This window comes from Loxodonta africana, chromosome 13 (assembly GCF_030014295.1).
Source record: "Loxodonta africana isolate mLoxAfr1 chromosome 13, mLoxAfr1.hap2, whole genome shotgun sequence".
NCBI lineage: Eukaryota > Metazoa > Chordata > Mammalia > Proboscidea > Elephantidae > Loxodonta > Loxodonta africana.
This window is the reverse complement of record NC_087354.1, coordinates 57890322-57910602: the sequence shown is the minus strand read 5'-3', so window position 1 is coordinate 57910602 and position 20281 is coordinate 57890322. Positions and strand designations below refer to the sequence as shown.

Below are 20281 nucleotides of genomic sequence, written 5' to 3'. Positions count from 1 at the left end.
AAGAACCCTTGGCAGCTGGGAAGGAGAGATACTCACCCTCCTTGTCTCGAGGCTCAGTGGTTAGAAGACTGGGTTCTAAGGCCATGCTCCATCTTGTCATGCCCGGGTCTTTCTTTTGAGCCAAGAAACTCCAACTTACCCCCAAAGTTCAAAATATCTTTAAGGCAACCCTAATCTCTAAGTTTTTCAGATATCATATAGAAAGAGAAGAAGAACAGGAAATACACAGTCCCTCACTGGCTTTGTTTCCAGCCCTCACCTCATAGACAAGGTGGAGGAGTAAGGGGGCACTGTGCTAGCTAGGGACTAGATAAAGAAAGAACACGCTTCTGACTCCTCTACCTGGGGTCCCTGCTCAGTGGTGGGGTCAAAGGGACTGCCCACTGTGCGCCTCTTGGCCCGCTCCACGCTCCTCCTCACGAACTCCTCGTAGATGGGCTCCTCCACAAATATGCGGGAGCCCGCGGTGCAGCACTGGCCTTGGTTGAAGAACACGCCCTGGTGAGCCTGCTCCACAGCATAGTCCACTGCAAGGAGAAACAGCCACGCTGCCAACACTGCTTCGCCCAGGGGCTGCCTGCACAGCCACGTCTCTCCCCGCTCCAGCTTTACGCTCACCACAGCACAAGGCAAAGAAAAACCAAACGCCACCTGTCATCCAGTCGACTCTGATAGTGTCTGACACTGAAAGGCGCCGGACTAAAAACGCAGCTTGGTTTAAGTTCTAACTAGACCCTGATGTTACTTGCTATGTGGACTTGGGTAACTTCATTTCTTCGAGTCTCTTTCCTCTTCCGTAAAAAAGAGAGACTGGATCAGAAGATCTATAAGAGGGGTCTCCCATTCCAATGTGCAAAGGAAATAGGCAGCTAATGCAGACGTGTGAACTGGGTCAGGTGGTAAAACACCATGACAGAGACTAAGAAGGGAATCCACAATTCCAGTTGGGTGATGCCACGGAACATTACAAGCCCAGAGTCGACAGATCTTTCCATTTTTTTAAAAAAAAAAACATAAATCAGTTTTTTAATGTGCAATTTCTGTTCAAGAAAAAAAAAAAACTACAACACTATGTAGGCCAAACAAGACAGGTCTCTGTCCTACGTTTGACCTGTGGACTCACAGTTTTCAAATCTAATCTACAGGGCCTTCAATGTTTAATTAGTATTCTGGTGAATTACAGTGTATCAGTGATGGATCTTCTTTGAAGGCACTACATTTCTTCCCTATTGGAACAAGACTGCGTAAGAGAATATGACAACTATTTCATTTTCATCTCTATGGCTTATATTTTGGCACAGTATTAATAAATCCGACATGTCCCAGTTGCTAAATGACTAGCTGAACAGACATGAACTGATCAATGTTGTTATGTCGGTGTACACCCACTCCTCGGGGGGAATCCATGTAAATTCTGGTGCCCTTGGCAGTGAGGACACAGCAGAGCTGAATTCTGGGAAGGCCAAGCTCAGGCTAAAATTAAGGCAATCTGGTTTCTGTTTCCTGATCTGGGAAATGAGAAAAGCAGCTCTGCCTGGCAGGATGTAAGGAAGAGAAATGGGGACAGAAGCGGATTTGGAATTTCATTCCCTGGAGAGCTTTTAGAAACAGAAAGCCCACACCTGTGCAGAACGGACAGGGTGGCATCCTGCCTGGAGACACAGGATTCACTAGGCTGCTGCACTAAGCCTCCGTGAAGTCTGCTGCTGAGGTAGAATCACCTCTGATGTAGGTCTATTCACAGGACGCGAGGGTGCTGTCATCCCAACTGAAAGTCAAGGGTAGCAGTAGGAAGATGTTGGGGTGGTTAAACAGAGAAGGGGTTATGGGTTTGAGAAAACAGCAGCACCCTACTTAACTGAGCTTCATTTTTAGTCATCTACAAAGCCACCAGGCACAGTTGAGACGTTTCAGATTTCTTAAATCTGGGCAGAGACTAGATTGCAGGTGTTCAAAAGGCTGAGACCCTTGCTTTGTCCACTGTGCAAACTGACCAAGCCTTTACCTCATATCCCCTATTCTACAACAGCACAGTCAAAATGGCTACGAGAATCTAGAAAACAACTCTCTGTTCATTGGTTAATCGGTACTTGCTCTCTCTCCAGTATTAAACCGTTTCCTTCTCAGAAGCAAAGAGAGTCAGTTGAAGCAAGAGTCAATTTTTCCTGACTGCCCCTTAGCTTCAAAGTCCTTTTTCTTAGTGTCCTATCAAAAGTGGAGACACAAAAGACAGCACAAAAGAGCAGTTCAGGGGGATGGTCTGGGATCGGTGGGTGACTTACAATCAGCATCTGCAAAAATAATATTGGGACTTTTCCCTCCAAGTTCCAGAGTTACTCTCTTCAGGTTACTTCTTCCAGCTGCTTCTTGGATAAGCTTTCCTACCTGAAAGAAAAAACGGAGAGAGGTTTCACACACCTTGTGGTCGGTAGCCACAGCTGGCTCTGGGCAACGGTGGGATGTGCAGTAACGGGGTCCTGCAAGGTGAACTCACCCACCAAATAACAGGGACGGTTCATCAAGGTCAACCTGGCTACACAAGGTAATAGTCAGCTGGGCAGCAGTTTCATGTCCCTGCTGAAGTGACTCAGAAGATTGCTTTACTTTCATGATGGAGGGAGCAAGGAAAAGGGGCTTAAAGCTGGTGTTGTAATCACTGAGAGGTTTTTCTAAAGATAGCTGGCAGGCAAAATGTAGTAGATCTCCATCACTGCACTGTGGCCCGGCCTCCAGGGAAAGCCAGACTGGCTCTGCTTAAAAGGAATGATGGTTGTAAAACAAATTGTTCAAGAATCTCTCAAAATGGCAGGTATGACTTTTATCACTTGGTCTCCTGTACCTCTGCCTTGGTTACAAAGGATTCCAGATGGCTGAGGGTCTGTCTTTACTGGTATATTTTGTACATGTCTATTTACCTAGAATCCAAACAAACAATAGGCTGAGTTTGGGGAAAGCATTTGCCATCGAGTGGACTCATATTTCCAGTGAAACTGAAACTGTCAGAATGGAGACAGGGATCACCATCTAGATCCCCTGCTGAAGGCAGAGCTCACTGCCCCAGTCGCTGGGAGTGCTGTCAGGAGACAGACAGCCTCCTGCCTCAGCTCCTTCTGAGTCTGCCTCAGCTGAAGAGGGCTGCCTCGCCTGAGGGGGCTTTCCTCCCCTAGGTGGTCCCATCCAATAACTGACAGTGGCAGGAGTATAAAGGTCCACCCTTTCAGACACCCACAGGACAACTCTGAGGGGCCACAAACTCCCCCGTGCCCTGTGTGGCTGGCCTCACTGCATGTCCCGTTGACCCGTCCCCCTCAGCAGGGGTCCCTGATACACATCCTGATGTCAAAGTCCATCTCAGTGACAGCTTCCAGAGACCCCAACCTGTAACAGAGTGTGGCTTGACCAGACAGCAGAGGTCGTTTTATGGAAAATACCGGGCCACCGTTTAGGCTCATACAGGCACACTGATCTTGCTGAGATGAAAAGCGCTACTTATGCCTGAAATTCTATGGAAAAATTAAGCATTTAAAAAGCCTGGAGAAGAGAAATCCTAAATTTACATTTGATCTCCACTGGGCCCTTGCTGATATCCTCAAGCAGGACAGAAGACTCCTCAGGTGTGCCAGGGTTAGGCTGCCTGCACTTCTTTACCGGTCCTGTCACTTACCAACTGTCTGACCCCAGGAAATGTACTTCTCTGAGCTTCGGATAGCCTCCTCTGTACAATGGGGTTAAAAATACTATCTACCTCAGAAGTTAGCGATCCTGAGGCATAAGTGATTTCATATTTATGGCAGTTAGAATCCATCCTGGCCCGTATGAGTTAACCACGAACTGGTGTGAAAAGCGAAGGGCCCATTCTTTTTCCGTGTCCAGTAGAGAGAAATGCATGTGACTGTAAGGACAGAGACACCTAGGCCTTCCAAAGGAGGCTGCCTCCCAGACCTCCAAGGGTACCCACGCACAGTAAGTGCTCAAGAAAACCCAGGGAGACGCCCCACTTCTCTCAGGCACAAATACTACTCATTGACTCAATACTTCTGTGTTTTCATGGTTACTCTGCCTCATTGCAAAAACAGTTTGAGACAGCTATGTTGTTAGCTGTCATCCAGTCAATTCCAACTCATGGTGATCCCATGTGTGCACAGCAGAGCTGCATCATAGCGTTTTCAAGTCCGTGACATTTTGGAAGCAGATGTCAGGGCTGTCTTCTGTGATGCCTCTGGGTAGGTTCCAACTGCCAACCTTCTGGCTAGGAGTTAAGTGCTTAACTGTTTGTGCCAACCAGGGAACTCTCGAGGCAGCTGTACGTATCTATTAAGGGTGTTTCAGAAAACAGATCCCCATTCTGAGGAAACCTAACCCTGGAGAAACGTGATGTCTCTGAAAGTGGCAGAATTAGGGTTTCTTCGGTTGTAGAACATGCTACCCACCCCGATGTGAGGGAACCCTCACATCTGGCCTGAGACGTTAACAGGAATACTATGGCCCACAGCCAGACTCCTCCCTCCCTGCCCCAGCAGTCTGCATCTCTTCTGCCTCAATGTAAACTCCCCAGGGAGGCTGTGGGCTCCATGAAGGACCTGGTGCCAGGGCAGGGGAAGGAAGTACGCGTTCACAAAGGAAGGTGTATCTGGCCCTTTGTTCTGGCAAGAGAACAAGAGTCAGGTGAAAAATATGACTGGTACCTGGGACCCCTGCTAAGAGGAGAACCCACCTGGAAGGACGGTTCTGGAAACATCAACCCGTCAACTTAATGCTGGTACCCAGGGACAGGCTGTGATAACATGTCACCCGTGACTGCCAGCTTTTCTGAGGAACTGCAGTGTGCTTGGCTCTCTATCTCGGGGGAGTCTGTATTAATAGATGGGGACACATTTTAAAGTCCAAGAAGATAGACAGGTATTTTCTTAAAGAGGACAATCGCTGGAACTCATGAACGTATTATTAATCATAAGAAAAGTTAACATTTTTAAGGTCAGTTTGTGTCAGATATATGTATGCATTAGCTCATTTAGCCTTCTGGAAATCCCGATGAAGTAGGTGCTATCTTAGTCTAAAGACGAGCAGACGTAATTAGAATTTAAGGAGCGTTACCAGGTCAGCCAGCTAACTAATGACAAAGCCTACTGGACTCCACACAGGCTGATCCCAGGGCCCAAGCCCCAAATCACCCCGCTAACTTCTCCTCCTCCTCCCAGCTTCCGTCCTCCTTCCTGCCTTCCTCGCTACATTCACTAAGCACCTGACTCCTGTCGCCTGTCACCACAACCTTATCCCTCAACTCCAAACTGATTTCTGAGACTCAGAATATTGCTTCCTGTAGGCCCAAATAATTTCCAAACCATCAGTGACAAAATTTACTTTTGCCTTCAGGTTTACATTTTAAAAACAAATAAAGCAAGGGGAAATTAAGGGCCCTGCACACAGCACCATGCTGTGGTAAAGAGCATGCTGACCTGGCTGGTGCCTATTAGCCCTCCCCCCGACTGCCATAGACCACCATGAAGAGTGGGTTCTCTCTGCCCTGGGTGGGAATGTGGTCCAGCGATTACTTTCATGGCTACAGTAACTGTACGAAAGCCTCGCTCAGCGTATGGTCATCAGAGGAGGATATCGAAGAACAATTTTCCCACTTCGATGCTTTGCCAGCCTTTCCTCAGAAACCAAGTCTGTGCTAAAGGATGCCGGGCAAATCTCAGATGAGTAACACCCTTCCTCTTCATCTTGGGAAGAAGGTCAAGATCCAGGCCAGCCTCAAGGAGAACCAGACAGGTTAGGCCCTGGGAGAACCCCTTCTCTCTGGAGTGGCCAGAGGACGCTTCTGAGAAGCCCCAGTTGTCATCAATTACCCTCACTCAACACAAATTCACAGTTCTCCTACTGTGTGCCAGGTGTGACACTGCGCATAGACCCTTACTGACAAGGAACCCACAGACCTCCATATAACCTAGCAGGTGCTCAGTAAATGTGGCTTAGCAGTCCCCTTAGAGAAAAGCCTGGATCTGATTTGATTTTAGATGTAAACAGATTATGGTTCTACAGTACTTCGTTGTAAGCCACAGTCAGGCTGCTCTGGTCCTTTCACATAGCACTGGGCTAGAATGGAACAAGCTTCATTAGATAGAGGCTCAGGCGTCACACACATCCCCATGACACTCTCGGGTTCCAGGCCAGAGTCTCCTTGGAGAATATATTACTACTCATGAATTCTCCCCCATGGAGCTGAGCGGTGCTGAGTGACCCCTGACTGGAGTGGCTCCTTATTACCATGATCACGAGGGGAGGGAGTGGTGGAAAGAGAACGTAAGCAACGGGTCTGCAAATGCAATGCCCAAGTGGAGGCGTCTTGATAGGGAGAAGTAATGTGTTTAAAAACAAAGAGTTCAAGCAAGAACTGGCTCCATGTTGACTTACAAAATGTGTCAGGTCTATGCAAACCAAGCTAAAATATTCCTTGCACACACCCCATGCACAAGTTTCCAAAATCAAGATGTATGCAACTAGAAAGTCTAAGAAAGAAAATCAGTTACAGACAGGAGACACAGGTCCAGCCCTCTGAGATGGAAAAGTGTACCCACAATTCCTCTGAGATGTGCGCTACACCGTCATATTTAACCCTTTCAGACATGAGGAGAAGCTGGAAATGAGGTAACTGAGGGTACACGCGTGCACGCGTCTTCCAAGTGGTGAAAAGCCAAGTCAACAGGGTCAGACTTCAGGAAACCAAGCCCTACTCTGATGAAACAGGCAATTTATAAGATAAAACAGATAAACACACAGCTCAAGAAATGAAATCCTACATATGATGTGAATGCTGTATGACACAGACATAAATAGGATAGAGTCACAGAGACCAAATTTTGCACTTCTTACCGTCCACCATCTACTTTTCTCGTCAGAAAAGACTTCACAATGTACTCTTGTTATGCCTCCAGCCCCATGGCTCAGCACCTGGCTGATGACAACTCTACTCAGGTTCATGGACTACAGTCTGACCCATAGGGTTAGAAGATGCAGGCACTCCAATTCTGCCTTGGCAACTAACCAGCCACCAACTCTACTTCTTCAGGCCTCAGTTTCTTTATCTATCCAATAAAGGCACAGGCCAAGCAGCAAATCTGTTCCTGGTACTCGAGCTAACTGAACAAGTTAAGAAGGACAGAGAGAACCCCTGGGGCCCGGGCTCATTCTGAAAGTCTGTCCACGATTCTTCTGTGTTTTTCTTGCTTTATAAAGCAGAAGTAGCTTTTCCCAAGAGCGCCACAGCTGCTCTGAATGTTAAAAACAAAACAAAACAAAACAAAAAAACCCTGATCTTTTTGAGCTTCCTGCATGGAGCACGTTATGAAAGAGTAAGTGATAGTGTTCCTATCATGTGGTTTCTTAACTCCACACTCCCCGCAGTCTCTCAGCTGTATCTGTGTACCCCAAACGGGCCAGGGTGGTGAACCGGGGCTCCCCCACACATAACGGAACTGGGCTAATTCGCAGCGGGAATGTTGGCACAGCTCAATTCTGACTCCCATGCTCATTTTGAATAGGCTTCCAGATTGATGTCAGGAGCATCCCCAGAAAAGCTGCAGCGTACCAGAACCGTGTTCATGGCAATGCAATGCAGGGAAATGCAATCTGGTGCTTTGCAGGAAAAATAATCTGTTATACAGGACAAAAAAGAACACAAGAGACTTTCCATGTCCTCTCTATTCAAAGCAGTAGCTCCCTGGACATAGTTACAAAGCTGGGTAAATATTTTTCCTTTTGTTAATTAATTACCTATATTAGTGTCGATGCCTTCTCAGAGACAGACTCTTTTCAAAAACAGAAAAATAAATCTCTAGTAGAGATCTCAGTAAAGTGGTTGAACGTGCCTGCAATATGTTTTCATTTCTTAAACCTGAAACAGATTTGCTCCATGCTTCTTCCCTCCTTTCTTTTCACTGTTGTTTCCTGGTTCCAACTGTGATGGAAATGGAAATGCCAAAAATATGTGTAACTGGATGTTTCTTTTCCTTCTGAAATATCCAGAAATAACAGGCCAAGTCAGAAAATAACAGGACCAAGGGATCTAAAGCAGTTTCTTTAAGTGGTAACAGCTATTTCAAACTCGACTGATGAAATTCAGATTACGAAAACTAATATGGCCATAAACTCTTTCCTGCCTTCTTTCCTGAGGTTCCCACCACCTCAAACCCATCACTTCAGCCACACAAAACCCCTTACCTGTCAAATCGATTCTGACTCATCCCAATTCTATAGCACAGAGAAGAACTGCCCCACAGGGCTTCCGAGGAGCACCTGGTGGATTTGAACTGCTGGATCTTTTGGCTAGCAGCTGAGCTCTTAACCACTGTGCCACCAGGGCTCCACAAAACCACTCTCCCTTCCTGGAAAATGCCTCTGTTGTCTTTGCATACACTGTCCCCTCTGCCTGGAATACCTTTCCTCCCCTTGCTTACTCAGTGAACTCATTTTTCCAGACCTCTCTCTCTGCCACCTCCTCTGAGAAGCGAGCTTTCCTGATCCACTGCCCCCAGGCTGTGGTACACCTCCTTCTCTGATCCCAGGGCACTTTTTACACAGCGCTTGCACAGTACTTGTTTAGTAGCTGTTTCCCCCACCAGGCTGATTTTGTGAGGGCAGACTCTATCCTATTCATTTCTTAATATGTGTGTGTACACCGAGATTTTCAGTAACATTTGCTGACCCAACGAACAAGAACATGATGGCTGATCTTGGGGTCTATGCCAAACGGAGACCACCAGGTTTCAGGAAAGGGTTGAGAGGGACACGGGAGCTCTAGGTCCAAGGCCTGGCTTTCCCACAGCCAGCAGAGCGATCTTGAACTTCCCTCACTCTCTTCGGCTGTAATTTCCTTGTCTTTAATGGGAGGAGGGCTTTGGTGGTTGTGGCACCAGCGGCACATTAGAATTCCTGGGGTGTTTAAAATTCTTCTCTGTCTAGGCCCCACCTCCAGAGCCTCTGATTATCTAATCTGGGGTGGGGAACAGGCATGGGTAGTTTTTGAAGTTCCCGAAAATATTCTAACGTGCTGACAGGGTTAAGAACCATGAGATTAAATAATCTTTAAAGACATTTCTCTTATACTTGTATCTTTAACCTTTCCTCGTTGACTATTTTTTAATTGTTCAACGTCTTCATTTATTAGGTACCTACTCTGTGCTGGAGGAGCCCTGATGGCACAATGGTTAAAGCACTCAGCTGCTAACCAAAAGGTCGCTGGTTCAAACCCACCAGCTGCTCCTCAGGAGAAAGATATGGCAATCTGCTCCCATAAAGATTACAGTCTTAGAAACTCCATGGGGCAGCTCTACTCTGTCCTATAGGGTCACTATGAGTCAGAGTTAACTTGGCAGCAGTGGGTTTGGGTTTTTTTGGTTTATTCTGTGCTACTTGTTCTCACAAACATTATTTTATTTAATCTTCACAACAATCATGTGAAGCAAGAATTATTACCCATTTTACAGCTGGGAAAAAAATAACATGACTCAGAGGTCAAGAGATGACTTGCTGACAGATCCCACTGAGTGGCAGCAGCCAGGACTGAACAGAATACTGACTCCAAGCCGAGGGCTCTGCTGACTCCATCCCAAGGCTCTCTGTGGCTGGCGCCCCCCTTCTCCAAGCTCCCCTCTGACTATGGTTAGCAGGGCTCTGACAGTTATATTCTCTAGCTACCTCTAACAGATATTCTAGAACAATCTATCCACAACTGACAAGATATTCTAGAACAATCTATTCACAACTGACAGATATTCTACCATCGACAACAGTTACACATGCTGTCTATCCACAACTAACAGATATTCTATATGAATCTATCCACAGCTGAGATATTCTAGAACAATCTGTCCACAACTAACATATTCTGGAACAATCTATCCAGAACTGACGGATAGTCTACCACCAACAGTTACACATGCTTTCTATCCACAACAGATACTCTACAGCAATCTATCCATGCTGGGATATTCTAGAACAATCTGTCCACAACTTACAGATATTCTAGAACAATCTATCCACAACTGAAAGATAGCTAGAATAAGCTGTCCACAACTGACAGATATTCTAGAACAACCTATCCAGAACTAACAGATATTCTACAACTGCTCTGTACTCTTAGCCATATTTTTGTTACATAAGACTCTCCCTTTGTTTCAGATCAATTCAAAAATTAAGATTTGCTTTGATAAGAAGCAGCATGGCGTTCCTAAGCCAAAGGTACTACACATCCCGCAAACTCGTTGAGCTATAAGAATGGACACCTTAGGATCTGTTCATACTCAGACTGAGCTCTGAGGACAGAAATTCACTGCAGGATCTTTAAGTTGGCATAGTTATTGTGCAAATCAAGGAACCTCAGCCAGCAGACAGAAGCCATCCCATACTTTTCTTATCCTTCAGTACTCAAGTTTTGATTTAAGTGTAAAAATACAAAAGAAAGCAAACTATTAGTTTAAAACCCATACATGCAAAGGTTTTGTCATTCGTACTCTGATTCAAAGGTGGGGATGGTTCATTAGTGGATTGATACCTTAGAAAAAAGCCTACGAGCTGCTTTAAAAAACTAAAACTGTAGCAAGGCAACTTCTCCCACCTACGAAGAGGTACGAAGCCAAGCAGAGCAGCAAGCTGACAGGGTTCATTACTCAAGCAGCAGACCCGGTGTCTGCATCCTACAACATGACATTTATCTAAGTAGGAAATGAAAGGAGAACCCCAGCTGCGTAAATTAGAATCAGCGATAATACAGCTGTTGGCGACAAACATTTGTTTGGCAAGAATCAATCTGGCCTCTCCTGTAGTTTGCTTTGATGGTCTCTCCACTATCTTGTTGACTAATGATGAAATCATGGTTTGTTAATCCAACTGAATAAAGAAAACACCACAGCAAGCAAAATGCAAACTGTTTTCCTGGACTTCATGGAGGTTGTTTATTGACTCTGTTTATAAGAGCTCTTTCATAGTCACTTATTAAAATGTTTAGATGCTTTGCTTATGTATTTAGCTGCGTAAGGAGAAATTAGTCCTATCTTTAATCCGAGAAACTTTGCTTTTTAAAGGCCTTTTGCTAAAGAAAAATGGAAAGCAGCCACCTCAATTAAGCTTCTTGTTGCTGACTGTTCCAGACATTTTGTGATGTATCAATATGTTCCATCTCCCTAGGGTAATCATGACAGGGTCAAGTTCAAATCCACATTTAAGTGACATGTTCAGTCTGGAAGAATATATACAATTTTCCAAGTAGCCTACAAAGTTGAAAAAGGATAGATGGATAAAAAAGTAAAAAACTACAAGCTGGAAAGGGGCTTGGGGATTATGTGATCACATTTGATTTACCTGTGAAAATTCTCTGCCTGCACCATTAACACGGATGATTGAAGTTGGCTTTCAAATGCTTCCCTCAGGTCTTCTACTGTCTGCCAATGATGTCATTCCAGAGAAGACACTAGGAGACACTCCAGAGGCCAGGGGATTGACTCCCCTCCAAGTGAACATGAGCCTCTCTAGAGAGAAGGAGTATAAAGTGTAGACTCTACAGGAGCAATCTAGGTGACAACTTGCTCTCTGCACACGGCAGTAAGCTGCCTCGCTGCTGTGAGGGTTCCTAAGAGCTAACCCTGCACAAGGCCACCTTCCACCCCATTCTCTTCCCCAAATCCCTCCTCTCTCTTTCTCACTTCCCAATTGTATATTTGCATCTTTGAAGATTACATGTTTAGTTTTTAATTTTCTTCTTGTGAAGATAAAGACTTTCCTATGTTATTATAAAGCTGCAGTCATCAAAATGGTATGATACTGGTGAAAGGACGGACACACAGACCAACAGAAATAGACCCACACAAATATGGGCAACGGATGCGTGAGGAAGGTGGAGAGGCAATTCACCAGAGAAAGGACAGTCTTTTCAGGAAACGGGGCTTGAATTATTGTCCTCCTAATACCAAAAAACAAACAACAAACCCAATGCAGAACTGTGCCCTTGCAACATACACAAAAATTGACTCAAAATGGACCTTAGACCTAAATGTAAAACACAAAGGAAACATAGGAGAAAAGTTTTGTGATCTTAAGTTAAGCAAAGATTTCTTAGATACTATAACAAAATCATGTTCCATAAAAGAAAAAAATTGATAAACTGGACATCATCAAAATTAAGAACTCCTGCTCTTCAAAAGACACTGAGGAAAAAAAAAAAAAAAAAACAAGCCAGAGATTGGGATAAAATATTTGCAAAGCATATATGTGATAAAGAACTTATATCCAGAATATCCGAAGAACTTTCAAAAATTCCACAAGAAAGCAAACAACCCAACGAAAAATGGGTAGAGATGAAAAGACATTTCACCTAAGAAGACGCAAGGTGGCAAATACATATATGAAAAGACGTTCAACAGTAGGGAACTGGAAACTAAAACCACACTGAGATAACAACACACACCTGTTAGAATGGCTGAAATTTAAAAGGCTGACCATACCAAATGTCGGCGAGGACGTGAAGGAGCTACAAGTCTTACACACACCTGTAAGAATGTATGATGGTGCAATCACTTTGGAAAACAACTGGACAGTTTCTTAACCTCCCACATGATCCAGTCACTCCACTCCAGCTCTTTACCTCCCAGAAAAGGAAATACCTGTTCCTACAAAGGCTCGCACACAAACGTTCACAGCAGCTTTTACTTGTATGAACCTCGAACTGGAAACAAGCCAAATGTCCATCAGCAGGTGAATGGATAAAGAAACTGTGGCATATCCATAAAATGGAATATGATTCAGTAATAAAAAGGAATGAACTACTGATACACACAGCAACAAGGGTGGATGTCAAAAATAATGGTGCTGAGTCAAAGAAGGCAGACCAGGCGAAAAAAGGTACATACTGTATGTTTTCAAAATTCTAGAAAATGCAAACAATCTACAGTGCCAGGTCTGCGGCTGCAGAGGGACACGCAGGTGGGAATGGAAGGAGGGGCAGAAGAGAGGAATTACAAAGGATGACTGGAAACTTTTGAGGATAATGGACACGTTCACTACCTCAACTGTGGTACTCGTTTTACAGGTATTTACCTAGGTAAGATTTATTCAGCTGAACACTTCAAAAACGTGAAACATGCTGCATCTTAATTATACCTCAACAAAGCTATTAATAAAGCTCATATTAAACAGTAAAAATGTTACTTTATTAGAGAATTTATGCCATACCTCTCTTCGTTGCCCTCTGTAGACACTGAATCTTCCCAGCTATTTAAATTATGACTTACTAGTTTTAGTCAAAGCCAAATGCATTAGGAATAAACTGATCAGATTTTAAAGTAATTAGAGCTCAAGAGGAAAAGAAAGCAACGAAGAGGAAAAAGAGAGAGAGAGAGAGAGAAAGACTTTTAGGACAGCAAAGGCAGTGAAAACACAGATCAGAGGCCAATACAAGAAAGTACGGTGACTGCAACTCCAAAGAAGCAGCGTGTGACATTATAAATCCAAATAAGAACAATGCGTCGTTTCCATTGCAGGCGCTGACAGTTCTCATTGATCTGCATAGAAGGCAGAACAAAAGCATCATGTTTAAGGACTCAATGAGTAGATGCGGGATGGGAGGTCAGCTCAGGCACAAGAAACGGTCTGTGTGAAGTCACAGAACATGAAGTGGCATGTCACACTGGGGACCTGCAAGCAGTCTGGGAAGGCTAGCATGCAGAGATGGTACATGAAACGAAGCTGGTGAGGAAGGCAGGGGCCAAGCCATGAACCTGTGTGTCGCCCTGAGGAGTCTGGACACTGTCGGGTAGGTGAGGATGTCCTGGTAGAGATGTCCACCGTACAGTCAGAAATAGCCCCTGGAGCTCAAAAGGGAGGTGAAAAATTATAAGTGAGCTGTTCCCAGGGAAATATCCTAAATGAAATACTGTGTTGACTCACTCATTCGATTACTTTCATATTGACAATTAAAACATTAAATGGATCAATTAGGTATCTACTATAGGTACAAAGTCCTTTATACTAATGGTTTTATGGGGAAGGAAGAGAGTTAAGAGTGGAAAATGCTGGTTAATTTCCATGTTCAGAAACCAGTATTTATAACTGAAATGAACCTGGAACCTTCCCTTAGATATAGAGATTTTTTATGCCGGTAAGTGCTAAATCAACAAAAAGAGCTTAAGAAGAAAATCCGACCAGCCAAAGCTGGCGGGTGAGATTTCCTACGAACTCATCAGCTGATTCTCTGGCTTCCTTGAACAGCCCACGCAGAGGGGCATAGGCTTTCCTGTAACAGCACTGGAGCTTCGCTAAGCCTACAGATTGCTCTGGGGAGGAAGTTTGGAGCCCATGAGAGTGGAGAGGAGAGGGAGGAAAAAGGTCATGAAGAACTTGGGGGGATTTACCAGGAATCGGCTCTATGCTGTGTGCTGGATGAGCCCCAGTCCCCAGTTTATTTATAAAATGGGGGTGCTCTAAGGGCATCTGCACACACAAGTGCCTGGCACACACCAGGAAATGAAATGGCTTACTGGGTGAAAGAGGAATCTCAGTTCTAAGATTATCAAAGTTAACTCTCTTTTGCTGACAGCAAGCCCGTTAGTGCCCTCCTGGGCTCAAGGGGTGCTCTCATAGATGGGAACAGACGAGCGGAAAAGTGATTAACTGGAAACATACTGAGAAGCAGTAGAGCAGCAGCTATGTTGTTTGTTTACGAGGTGTAGCTTATAGAAATAAGTCTCATTACTTTACAGTGGCACTGTATGAGTTACAGCTTCCTTCTGGTGAAATAAAATCAAAACAGAAGGACCCTGTCCACACGCCAATTAGTTCTCCTGCCTCCAGTCAGCAGTCTTACCAGCTCACCAGCACTGCAGGGTTTTGTTGTGTGAATTTTTAGGAGTACTCGCAAACTTTGAATAAGATACTGACATTTGTGTCTCTTCTTTGTTCAGTAACTGCCAGGTGTAGGGAATTCCCTGGATGTGGCCTCACTTGGCTAAACTGATTCTGAATTCCTTCTCCTCCTGTAAGATGTTCAGGAGAGAGATGACTGCTGGAATGAGGTTACAGACACAGCAGACAGCGTGAACATACCTGTCAGTTTACACAAGTCTCTTACTAGAGGCCAGATTAACAAACTCACAGTTGTAGCTTTTTTCTTAAATGGGCCTGGAAATACGTTCTGGGGTATGACCCAACAATTCAAATTACGTATAAACTAGTGATTCTTGAACGTTAATGAACTAGGAGACCTTATTGAAGTGAATTATTTATGGAGCCTTTTTCCAAATTTTCTGATTGAGGAGATCTTAGGTGGGGCCCAGAGACCAGCATTATAACAAGCACCCCAGCCCCCTCCTCCCCACCACCACCACTGTAGGTGACTGATGGCAGCTGGTCCTTGAACAACTACTGAAAAACACACTCTTCTGCACAGAATTTCTCCCTAAACCAGAATTCAACCCTGGCAACTTGAGGTTGGCGAAGGAGTGGCCCCAGCTCCAGGCCCCAGCAGGGGTTGTAAGCAAGTTCCTGAATGGGCGCCATGGCCCCTCCTCCAGCCCTGCTCTCTAAGGCTAGCCACTATTCCGCCTACAAATAAAAAGGATTTAAAATCAGTTTATCAAAGCAAGAACCAGGCGATCTTCCAAAAAGTGAAACAGAACAGCAAACACTAGAAAATAACATTTATTAGAAGATTAAAAATATTTATAAAAGCCACAAAGCAAAGTAAAACTGCCAGAGGGGAGCAAGAATTAGTTTTCAACAGGCATACTGTTGGCAAATGGAAATTGCAGAGTCACCTAAGGTTTAACTGAGGTCTCTGCGATGTGCCAAGCAATATGACTGGAACTTTGAAATCGTTCTCTCAATGAATACTCCAATGTGTAAGCATCTGTTTGCAGCCCCTTTTAACAGATAAAGAAATGAGAGATTACAGAGCAGGCGAGGCAGCATCTGATCCAAGGTCATTAGAATCCAGCACCCCTTTTATTATAACACGTCCCCAAGCATAAATTGCTCTGTAAGTTTCATTAAAAAAAAAATAGAAAATACTAATAGCTAACGTTCTGAGGCTTTCCTAATGACGAGGCCCTGTGCTAAGCACTTTGGAGATCAAAGCTTATTCCTCACAATCACTGCAGGAGGTGGGTACAATCATCTCCCATCTACAGGTGGAAAATCTGAGGCCTGGAAAGATTAAATACCAACACGCATGATGAGCAAACCCACACACCCATAATGACCAGCCTTCTGATTCACATCTGGAGTATCTTATTTAGTCCTGACTGCTGTTAGTGTGCTTGGGATTTCTCACTGAAAAAGTGCTGAGTTCCTCAAGCTTTTCTGGAGAAGCAAAGAATGGTGCTGTGATGCAGTGTTCATTCAAGCTTTCGTTTTAACAAAGAGAGGAGGAGTACCTCACTCTCCTTTAAGAGTCTCTAAACTGAGGATGGAGCAAGATCAGCTCACCCTGAACTAAATTAAAGCCTAAGCTTCCTGAACTAATGCAGCTTTCTACAACTAGGTCTTTTATTTCCAATCAGATTGATCATTAACTGTTCAGCTCAGGAATTACCTTTGCATATGACAAACCACTGGTATATATATATAAAAAAAAAAACAGAAATTAACTTGGCTTCAATATGACTGGTAATCTGAAGAACTGAAAAATGATTTATGGGAAATAACTGCAGGGGAAAACCTAATATTTTACCTAACTCTTGCACATTTTTGTGTCCCTTAAATGTTAAAAATTCCCACTAGAATGTGGGAATCACGTGTTTAACAGCTGCTGAACATCCAATGTCCAGTGCTGGCTCATCCTACCCAGCGTTCAATGCCCCAGGAAGTCAGAGACAATGACAACATCAGGACCCATCAGTTTAGGTCCTTAGAGCTGTTCTGTCACCTTGCTAAGGCTTTTCACTTCCTTTGAACAAGACTGCTAAGGACAGGCACAGAATGAATATAAAATCCACAGCTCTAGAGTTTAAATGCCTGTTAAAAGTAGAGCTGCCCAGCGTGACAATAAACGGAGCGGCATCCGCTACTGAGAAGCGGCAGTAAAACCTCCCATCCCATCCTGCAGGGCAGCAGAGAATGTACCAAGCTTTCTGGACGTGATGGTCCTCCATCTCAAGCACGGGGAAGGATTTGGAGAAGCGAGTGGTACCACTGCTGGTTGACTACGTGCGGACTTCAAGCAACACATCACTCACGAGCACCCCACAGCAGGTGCTTCTTTCCCCCAGGGGTTTTTGGACTTTTGTTCCTCTACCACTGCAATTTCACATTCTCCAGAGATCAGGGATCAGAGAAAAAGAAGACAGACCTAAATATTTCCCTAATGTGAATTTTAACACCTGTGGAATTAAGAGGTAGAATTACCTTTTTCTTAAAATATTGCCATTTTTGATTTAAGTAGCTTTTCACTTGAATTTAAATGTCTCTAAAGGTTTCGCGCCTTGATGCGCAGATGCATTTGAAAATCACGTCAAACAAGGCAATTTCAGTTCTAGCCTTAATCTCACAAAGCATTTTCAAAATCAGGAAATTTTAAAATAAAACGGCGCAGAGTTGTTCTTCCCTTCCTCTGTTCCCACGTACACCGTGTGATATGATTTACACTTTGGTGGACTGTCGCCTGGCTCAGATGCTGCATTTCACCCTGTCACCCTGCATCTCTGAGGTCTAGCATAGTGCTTGGCATTTATTAAACCTTCAATAAATGTTTGTGCAGTTGATCTGAGATCTTGGATTTAAAACTTCAATTCCTATATCAGACAGCATCACATAGAAGCCCTTCTATGTACTAAATGAGATTTAAAGAGGCTGAAGATGCAATTTTTAAGTGAATTTTAGAGAAAAGGGGAAAATTGAGTTAAGAAATGCCATGTTGCTCCTAATTAGACATCTTGACCATTCTTTCAACACAACACGTCCTGTGGAGAGGTGACCCTTTCCAAATGCCCCCTGTGACGTGCCATTCCTCCTCCTGAGGGATGGTGCACAACCCCTCAGCCAGAGGCAGCCTGGCACAGTGTTCTTAGCACAGGCTCTGGTATGGCGCTCAGTCTCCAACTTACTAGTGTGTGACCATAAGCAGGTAACCAACCTCCCCCAGTCTTGCTTTCTTCCTCTGAGTGTCTCCTAGACTTGCAAGGACGTGGTGGGATGATGAACACCAAGTAGGTGCCTGGCCCACAGCTTGTAAGTGCTCTGTCCATGCTGGATGTTAATATACATTACTTGAGGCCTTCTACACTTTAAAAAATCACCAATTTTAATAGCATTAGAAAGGTGTAATTCATACACCATAACATTCACCCTTTGGAAGTGTACAATGCAGGGGTTTTCAGTGTGTTCACAGAGTTGTTCAACCACTTTGACATCACCACTATCTAATTCAAGAACAACCCACCACCCCAAAATGGAAAAAGAAACCCCATACCTGTTAGTAGCCACCCCCCATTGTCCCCTCTCCCCACTCCCTGGCAACCACTAGGCTACTTTCTATATCTCTATAGGTTTCCCGATTCTGGAAATTTCATACAATTAGAATTATACAATATGTAGCTTTTTTTGTGATTGGTTCCTTTCACTCAGCATAATGTTTTCGAAGTTTATCTATCTCATACCATGTATCAGTACTTCATTTCTTTTAAAAAAAAAAAAACCAAAACAAAACCTATTGCTGTCGAGTCGAATTCTGACTTATAGTGACCCTATAGGACAGAGTAGAACTGCCCCATAGGGTTTCCAAGGAGTAGCTGGTGGATTTGAACCACCAACCTTTTGGTTAGCAGCCAAATCCCTTTTTTAGGGGTAAATAGTATTGCATTGTATGGATGTATGATATTTTGTTTATCTATTCATCAGTTGACGGACATTTGGGTTGGTTCTATTTCTGGCTATTACGACTAACACTGCTATGAACGTTTGGGTACAAGCTTCTTTTGGTATTGGATTGGATTTTGTTAATTGCTTTCTCTGTGTCTATTAAGATAATCAAGTGGCTTCTGCCCCTTATTCTATTAATATGGAAAATCAATTTTTAATCTAGTACATTGATTAATTTAGGGATGTTAAACCAACCTTGCATCCCCGGAATAAATCCCACTTGGTCACTGCATATAATCCTCTTTATATGTTGCTAGATTCCATTTGCTAGTATTTTGTTGAGGATTTTTGCATCTATATTCACAAGCTATATTGGTATATAGTTTTCTTTCTTGTGACGTCTTTTTCTGGAAGGTCTTCTACACTTTAGCTTCAGCTCTTTACCCCAGAATTCTTTCCAATGGTTTGATTTGCAGAATCTTTCTACTTCAACTACTTCCCAATCTTTCTCCCCAAATCCCTTCCCAAGCCCACTCTACTCCCCCAAGCCTTTCTGTACTCTCCTGCTTCTAGCTGTTGGCTAATAGAGCTCCTTCTGCCCAATTCACTCTTTCATCCACATCCTGCAAGACCCACCTCAAATCCTTCTTCTCCTGAAGCCTTGATAGACCAGCTAGGACCTGTTGATCTTTCCCTTCCTGGGATGCTGATGTCATATTAAAGAGTGACATGTGGGTATTGTTTACATTTTACCAAAGTCACATTGCATTTAATTCTCATGACACTGAGGAATAGGTATGCTTACTATTAGTGACCCCATTTTTTATAGAATTAAGTGGCTGGACCATGACTGCAAGCTACAAAATAAAAGACATCAAACCTCAAACTTATGGTGGCATTTTAAAGAAAGGGAGTGTTCCATTGATACATAACCCTCCAGCTCTGATGAGTCCTCTACTTATCATTCAGTCTCTCCTCCCTCACTTAACAAGTGTTTACAGTGTGTGTTTACTACACAGCAGGTACTACCTGAAGTGCTGAAGAGAACGCAGCCCCAAAATCTGCATATATGGTGTCATCTTCTGAAACTAAATTTAATAAAATCAACACAACAATGATAAGCAAATTAGGGCACACATAGAAATTTAAAATAAGTTGTAGGATTAAAATACTTCTTTAAGATTCTATACCAGATAAAACAAGGATTTTCTGAATCCAAATGTCTTCAGAGTTGTATTCCTAAGACTTTAGTTGTACCAGCTGGAGTAAATGAAGTTGTAACATCATTTACTATTATATCTCCTATCTGAGGCAATGATATGACAATAAGGTGACCTGCATGGAACCCAGAGAGAAAAAATCAAATGACAATATGAGAAGTAATCAAAAGGTGTTAGAGAGACTTCTGCTTCTGGTCGTGATGGAGTAACTGGCACCC

The 20281-nt window shown here is 43.8% G+C and overlaps 1 protein-coding gene across 1 annotated transcript in view; it reads right to left on the bottom strand.

The window, feature by feature from the left end:
• Positions 1–20281, bottom strand: part of ALDH1A2 (aldehyde dehydrogenase 1 family member A2) — a 94292-nt gene that overhangs the window by 11602 nt on the left and 62409 nt on the right. Inside the window, exons 8-9 of the mRNA XM_064267491.1 lie at positions 2283–2385; positions 343–527 (exon numbers count right to left, since the gene is read on the bottom strand). Coding sequence (XP_064123561.1) covers positions 343–527; positions 2283–2385 — 288 coding nt within the window. The remainder of the gene's footprint in view (positions 1–342; positions 528–2282; positions 2386–20281) is intronic.